This window comes from Sinocyclocheilus rhinocerous, unplaced genomic scaffold (assembly GCF_001515625.1).
Source record: "Sinocyclocheilus rhinocerous isolate Xijiao unplaced genomic scaffold, SAMN03320098_v1.1 scaffold594, whole genome shotgun sequence".
In the NCBI taxonomy this organism is placed as follows: Eukaryota; Metazoa; Chordata; class Actinopteri; order Cypriniformes; family Cyprinidae; genus Sinocyclocheilus; species Sinocyclocheilus rhinocerous.
This window is the reverse complement of record NW_015645059.1, coordinates 1543007-1549976: the sequence shown is the minus strand read 5'-3', so window position 1 is coordinate 1549976 and position 6970 is coordinate 1543007. Positions and strand designations below refer to the sequence as shown.

The 6970-nt window shown below is 37.4% G+C and overlaps 1 protein-coding gene across 3 annotated transcripts in view; it reads right to left on the bottom strand.

The window, feature by feature from the left end:
- The window catches only part of lipib (lipase, member Ib), an 8480-nt gene extending 2667 nt beyond the window's left edge, over positions 1–5813 (bottom strand). Inside the window, exons 1-7 of one of the 3 annotated variants that reach the window (XM_016508457.1) lie at positions 5510–5588; positions 2846–3003; positions 2622–2757; positions 2426–2534; positions 2217–2318; positions 1907–1996; positions 981–1148 (exon numbers count right to left, since the gene is read on the bottom strand). In XM_016508457.1, the coding sequence (XP_016363943.1) occupies positions 981–1148; positions 1907–1996; positions 2217–2318; positions 2426–2534; positions 2622–2757; positions 2846–2961 (721 nt within the window). In that variant the 5' untranslated portion in view covers positions 2962–3003; positions 5510–5588. Of the gene's footprint in view, positions 1–980; positions 1149–1906; positions 1997–2216; positions 2319–2425; positions 2535–2621; positions 3004–5509 lie in introns of all 3 variants that reach the window. The other 2 variants (XM_016508458.1, XM_016508456.1) reach the window with 2 other exon arrangements.
- Between the last annotated feature and the right edge of the window lie 1157 nt (positions 5814–6970).

Below are 6970 nucleotides of genomic sequence, written 5' to 3'. Positions count from 1 at the left end.
AAAATCCGTTGCCATGACTTATCGCGAGAGGCAAAAGGTTACGTTTTAGTCGCATACCATTGGTTAATGGAAACGCCGTCATTTCGCAATTTGTAGGTATGTGGGGGCGTGTTAGAACGAGCCGTTTTAGGTAGGCATGGTTGACTCTTAAATTTTATAAAATAGATCTCTTTGGATTTGAGACTTTAGTCTTTGCAACTTTACAGATCTTCTTTATGCACCAAGAGCTTGTAACACTTCAAAGAGAAAGGAAAAATTTAAATCGCATCATATGACCCCTTTAATTTCTTTTTAAAAATCTCTCTGTGATTACAACAGTAGGTGGCGACAAGCAGCTGACTAGGCTGATGATACACGGGGCAACTTTTTGAGCAATTTTGCCTGGTAACTTTTTTTGAGCAATATTTCTTGTGCACTTTTCCATTGAGAATGGGTAACAAATTTCTATCTGGATATTTTAGATCGATCGTGGGCCCTGTGTCTCACCTGGTTGCCCATTGACGGCAAAAAGTTGCCCCGTGTATCATCATATGTGACGTTTTGAAACATTCAACTGATGCCTTTAAAAAAAAATTTAAAAACACTGATTCGTTCAGAAACGAAACACAACTACTGTGTGTTGCTCGGACAAGTGACGGTTGATGATGTTCTTATAGCCTACTGTAAAAATTATTTCTGTTTTAAAAGAAATACTGTTTCAGTCCTTCTTAACATTTAATTCTGTCAATTGTGAAATTCACAAGCAATTTCTGAATCAAAAATGTTTCTACACCAAATTTTTTCAGTGTAGTTTGTTAGGAAATATTTTAATTGGCTGAGCAAAAGCAGGCTGGCAGTACCTGGCAATATTGTGTCTAAAATGTAAGTTACCCTGTATATTAATTTCTTTATTGAACTGTTGTTTATATCACACTTGCAGTGTTTACTCAGTATTCATATTTGCATTTATTGTGGTTAATTAATAGATGTATTGCTTTTACCCAGAACAGGACAGGAAGCAGGCTTGAAGGTCTCACATTGCAAACACTGACCACTGAGGAAGTCGCTGTATGAGGAACACGGATATGCCATAAGTTTACAGGTGTGATTCAGAGCGCACAGGTACAGGAAAACAGACCTCTGATGATCACACACAAAATAAGATTTCCCTGTGGAGAAGAGAAGGAATTAGATTACATTTTAACCCTGTTAACACAACCTTGTAATCAACTCAAACCCATTGTGAGGATTGCATAATTTAATTATGACAGAATCTTAATTACACAGCCAGCTTTTTGCGTTTTGGGGGTTTATCTGGAGAGCATTCTGTATGAGATATACCATTACATCAGATCTCAACTCTGACCTTTCCCAAATGTTTTATCTTAACTTACTGACCTGAGAAGATGGTCTTGGGACATCCAGGCTGATCTAATCCTCCATTGGCATAGAAATCAATATGGCCATGGGTTCCTCTAAGGCCAAAAGCTGCGACAGGAAACAGTGTTTGAGCGTGGGATTTTTAGGCTATGTTTGGCACACTATGCAATACTATTTTAGTAAAACACTGTGCACAGTGTGCAAATTTAAGTATGCATGGAATACTTGGATGACCTTCCACACACGCAAAAATGTGAAATATACAGCAAATATTCATCTTTTTTATTCTGTGATTTCAGTAGCATGTCCTTAAATTTATTATATTTACAATTCATATCTGTGTGCAGCACATCTACAAACTGGGCATCAGTTGGATCAAGGCGTTCCTATTGTGAGGATTGCATAATTTAATTATGACAGAATCTTAATTACACAGCCAGCTTTTTGCGTTTTGGGGGTTTATCTGGAGAGCATTCTGTATGAGATATACCATTACATCAGATCTCAACTCTGACCTTTCCCAAATGTTTTATCTTAACTTACTGACCTGAGAAGATGGTCTTGGGACATCCAGGCTGATCTAATCCTCCATTGGCATAGAAATCAATATGGCCATGGGTTCCTCTAAGGCCAAAAGCTGCGACAGGAAACAGTGTTTGAGCGTGGGATTTTTAGGCTATGTTTGGCACACTATGCAATACTATTTTAGTAAAACACTGTGCACAGTGTGCAAATTTAAGTATGCATGGAATACTTGGATGACCTTCCACACACGCAAAAATGTGAAATATACAGCAAATATTCATCTTTTTTATTCTGTGATTTCAGTAGCATGTCCTTAAATTTATTATATTTACAATTCATATCTGTGTGCAGCACATCTACAAACTGGGCATCAGTTGGATCAAGGCGTTCCTCAGGGGGAGCACTGGCAAACATTGGCCCTGCTGGGTCCAGACCTAGAGTCGACCAGGTGAAACATTTAGTAAAAAATATTTATTGGACAGGAATAACTAACTGAAAATGGTACAACCGGTTTTGTTTCATTGGATTTCCTGAATTTCACCTGTGATTCTGCCCACCCGTCCTCCCAGCATTGCGCCAATGAATCCAGCCACATGTGCGCCCAGACTGACCCCAATCAGATGGATGGAGTCAAGAGATGCTCCCTCTTTCTGAAAGTAACACCATATTGATTAAATTGGCAGACCTTACTGGCCAAAGCTATTTCAGAGCTGAAACGCTAATGAAAGACTACTGACCCTACCTCCATACTCTCTATGAAGCCGGTGATGTTCACAGCCGTACCCCGTGTGTTGGCCACAGCCGTGAAGTAATTGAGATTGGCCGCCCCTCTGTTCCAATCCACTACCAGGATGTTCATGTCCTTCTGTGCTGCTAACAAGTGCACAATGAGGTTGATCCAGATAGGCGGTGCCCCTGTGGGTCGGTACCCATGTATGACAAAGGTAGTGGGTCTGCTTACATTAAACAGGGGTTCTTGAGTGAAGTTGTGGTGTGGGAGCTCCTGACCACACTCGAGATTTGCACGGGTGTACAGCAGCAGGCGCACGTACAGATAGGTCCCCATAAAAGACTCATGGAAATCCAAATCGGTGAAGTTGTCGCAATCACTGTCTTCACCTAACGACAGACGACACTGGTTTACTGCTCTGTATTTTGCTGTATGTGTTTGTGTGAAAGAGATTTAAGTTGTAAACTACTGAACTGAATCATTGTTATGGCTTGTTATACCTTTTTGTTTCTAGCTAGTTTTGTTTCAGATAAAAATGTACACTTAACTTAAATGAAAATGAGAAATGTTGCTGTGGCAAGTTTAAGTACTAAAATGACTAAAAGTGAAATTAATGAAAGCTATATAGGAATATTTGAAGAAACTAATGAAATTACAAATGCGCACAGAAAAATTACTGAAAATTAAACTAAAATGAAAATTTTTAATATAAAAATAAAAGATAATAAAAAGATTAGTAAATATTATCATAGCATATAAATAATGGTAAAATAACACTGCAGCATGGACAGATCTATACCAAGTGATATTTATTAAAAAATATATTGTAAAAACACATATTAAGCAAAAATTTGCACAAAAAGAAGCTTATGTTTCACGTTATACAATATTAAGTTAGTTTTATTCAAAATAAAGACACAAATAAAAGTGTTTGGACACTTTCTGGTTGTCAGTTCAGTTGGCTGAGACAACATTAAATGGGTATTCAGTGCATGATTAGAATTTTTTCTTTTTTTTTTTTTCTTTTTAGAAAATGTGATTTAAAAAAAAAAACAATTTGCATTTTAATCATGAAAATGTTAAATGTCTGCATATCACAAAATATTACCGGAGCCAAAATGTTCAAATTAAACATTTTCCTATCTTTGTGTTTCTCATGTAGCCTTCGGTTAGCAAGCTTAGCCACAGCTTAGCCATCTAGCTTAGCATAGTGCTAGTTGGCTCTTTTGATTAGTTAAAATAATATCAACATAACACACTATTTTTTAACAGGCATCAATGAGATTTTTTAAAATGTGAAGAAAAGGTCAAAAATGGCTCAGAAAAGTGGGGGTAGTTCTGAGAATAGTTCTAGCATCTGCATAGATAGTGCAGTGAAATTCATACATCTGTTCTGTGTTTTGCTTCCTAGTTTTACCATAATGCCTTAGTTGATCATTTACAGATATTCCTGATTTTCTGGAAACTGGTGATAACAATTTTGTTCTGTACATTTTGGAAAAAACTCACAAAGGTTACTGTCATCTCTATTCTTATTTTTTTTCCCCAAAATTGACACAAACTGATCCACAAGTAAAGTAAGGCTGGATTTTAGTGACCCAGTTCCCGTTCATCTTGCTGTGCGTCATCTCCACTTCACACATCAACATTTCATGCTTCCATTTCTCTTTGCCATCAACCTGCACAATATCCTTTTGATCAACCTGCAGATCCTCACACCATATGATGTGTAAACCTTATATTTAAGCCACGCAACCTCTCAGGTTTTCCATGTAGATTTCCGACCCTAGAGGTAATCTGTGCTCCGTAATTAGCCCGCACGCAAGTCACAATTGGATCATGCTTCTATAAAAAAGCAGATCATCCCACCTCTCCATCCACATGTTCCCCTGCCCCCCAGTAGAAAGATCTGAGATGATTACAGGTGTCAGTCACATGAGCTGTTGTAATTAACCCTCTTTCACGCTGATCTGTTATGTCTGCCATCTGCACGCATTACTCATTACACACGTCACTGAAATAACATTGATAAAAACAGGCTACAAATAAATCCTCAAGTCCTTGGATCATTAACTGTCCTAGATACCAGAAAAAATTCACCTCTTATTTTCCTCAAATTATTCTTTTGACCTAATCAAAACCCCGTTATGCCTCTGTTTCACAACAAAGCGAATATGCACTTTTTTTGAAAACGTGAGAGGTGTCCATTCTAATGTCTGGATTCAAGTTGCAGTATAACTCTATGCATTTATTCATGTTTTAAGTCTTGAGTCTTTGAGACCTCCAAAATAAATAATGTAACATTTTGCATGGGAGACACTTAAAGTGTATTAAATTTTGGATAAGACACCAAATATCAACCTAAATGTTCTCTGAGCTATTCAATTGGCCATTGGGTCTTTCAGACCCCAACAATATTAAGGTTAATGTTGTTGCAGCTCATCACACAGCTGAATAGAATAAATGAAGAATTCAGATTCAAAAACCTCTTAAGGCCGTCTGAGATTTTCTTTTTTTTAAATTAGCATTTTTATCAGGCTTCTTTAATGTTAATGAAATTGTTATTAATTAGTTATTGAATGACTTATTTCCAAAAATGTCCAATGTTATATTCATAGGAGCCTGATAAAAAAGCTAATTTGAAAGAAAAATTTCAGATGGGCTGAGATTTTTGCATCTGAAGTCTTCAAAAACAGAATGTTGAATCAGAATTGAAAAACTTACCAGGTTATATATGACCATATAGTCATGACAAAATTTTTCGAAAAGAAATGGCTGAATCCTTCTAAATAATAATAATAATAATTTTCCTAATGCCCAGATGATGAGTCAGCGGATCAAACTGTTAGCCAGATTAAATCAGTGTAATCTATTAGATAGAGTCCTGTCTCTTACCTTTACAAAGCATAAAGATGCTCAGCAAAATCAGGAAATGCCACAGTAACATCCGCACCACAAGATGTGACAGAGGTAGACACAAGATATATCAAGAAAACTAAGAAATAACATTGGAGTATCTGTAGTAAAGGAAAGAGCCCATGGTGGAGGGGTTGTGGGCGGAGCGAAGGAGATTGAACGAGATCACACATGCTCACGCTGTGGTTAGTGGACAGTGTGATAAGTCAGCAGGCCAGCTTAGGACTTCCAGAAGAGTACAGATCATGAAAAGGAGCATTTGTTGATGACTAAACGACTTTACAGGGACAGTTCATCCAAAAAAGGAAAATTCTGTCATTTACTCACCCTCATGTTGTTCCAAACATGTATAAAAAAAATTTGGAAGGGTCCACAAGGTGGGATTCAATCTCAGGACACCCAAAGTGCAACTGCACCATATGTCGGCATGCTGCCCACATGGCCATCGGTGCCACCCTGTATAGCTTTCTTCGTTAGATTATAGAAGATATTTTTGAAAAATGTTTTTTTTGTCCAAACATTGAAAGTCAATGGTGTCCAAAGTCCTTTGAACCTTAATGATCTTCAAAATATCTTCTTTTGTGTTCTGCAGAAGAAAGTCATACAGGTTTGAAATGAATCAAGAGCAAATAAATGTGAACAAATGACAAAACTTTAATTTTTGAGTGATCAATTCCAAAACATTTTTAGACACTTCCAGTTGCTGCTTCTTTTTGTCAGGCATATTCTGCCCTCCGGTTTTGTTTTGCATTTAAAGGGCACAAGGTCACAATAGAGTGGTTCTCCTTCCAAACTCTAGTAAATGAGTCACATCAGCACAGATATTCATAGTGCATACCCTGTCAGCAAATACACACATGCCATTTTCATATTGCGCCCATATAGAGCATTACTATTGTAATAGTCTCCAGAGAGAAGCAATGACCCAGAATACTTTTACATTTCTTGCTGAGTGCCTTAAAACCTTGTTTCCTCTAAAACGAAGTTATGCGTGAAAGTAGCACTGCCCTATATCTTGTAGCCTCACCAACTTTACTGCATCTTTGCATTCCCTGCAGGTCCTGTTTATGTGAGTGTAGCAACAGCAACAGAAATGACTGCAGTACAGAGGTATGTTTCTTTTAAATTATTCATCAGTATGTATATAGATCAGCATATATACTGGAGACAGCAGAAATGAGGGCATTCTGGGTCAGAACAGAAGCTGTATGTCAGGGTTTGTGTTTCTTGTTCATGTTTTCATGTCTTTTATTTTTTTAGTTTGATTCCTGCTGTTAGTGTCATGCTTCCCTTGCCTCATGTATCTCTGCCTTGTGTATGTGTCATGCTCTCATTGGTTATTGTCTAGTCATGTGATTCCCTTGTCTGTGTCATGTTCTGATTGGTTGTCTTAGTCATGTGTCTTGTTTCCCATTGGTTTGTTCATGTCATGTGACCCTC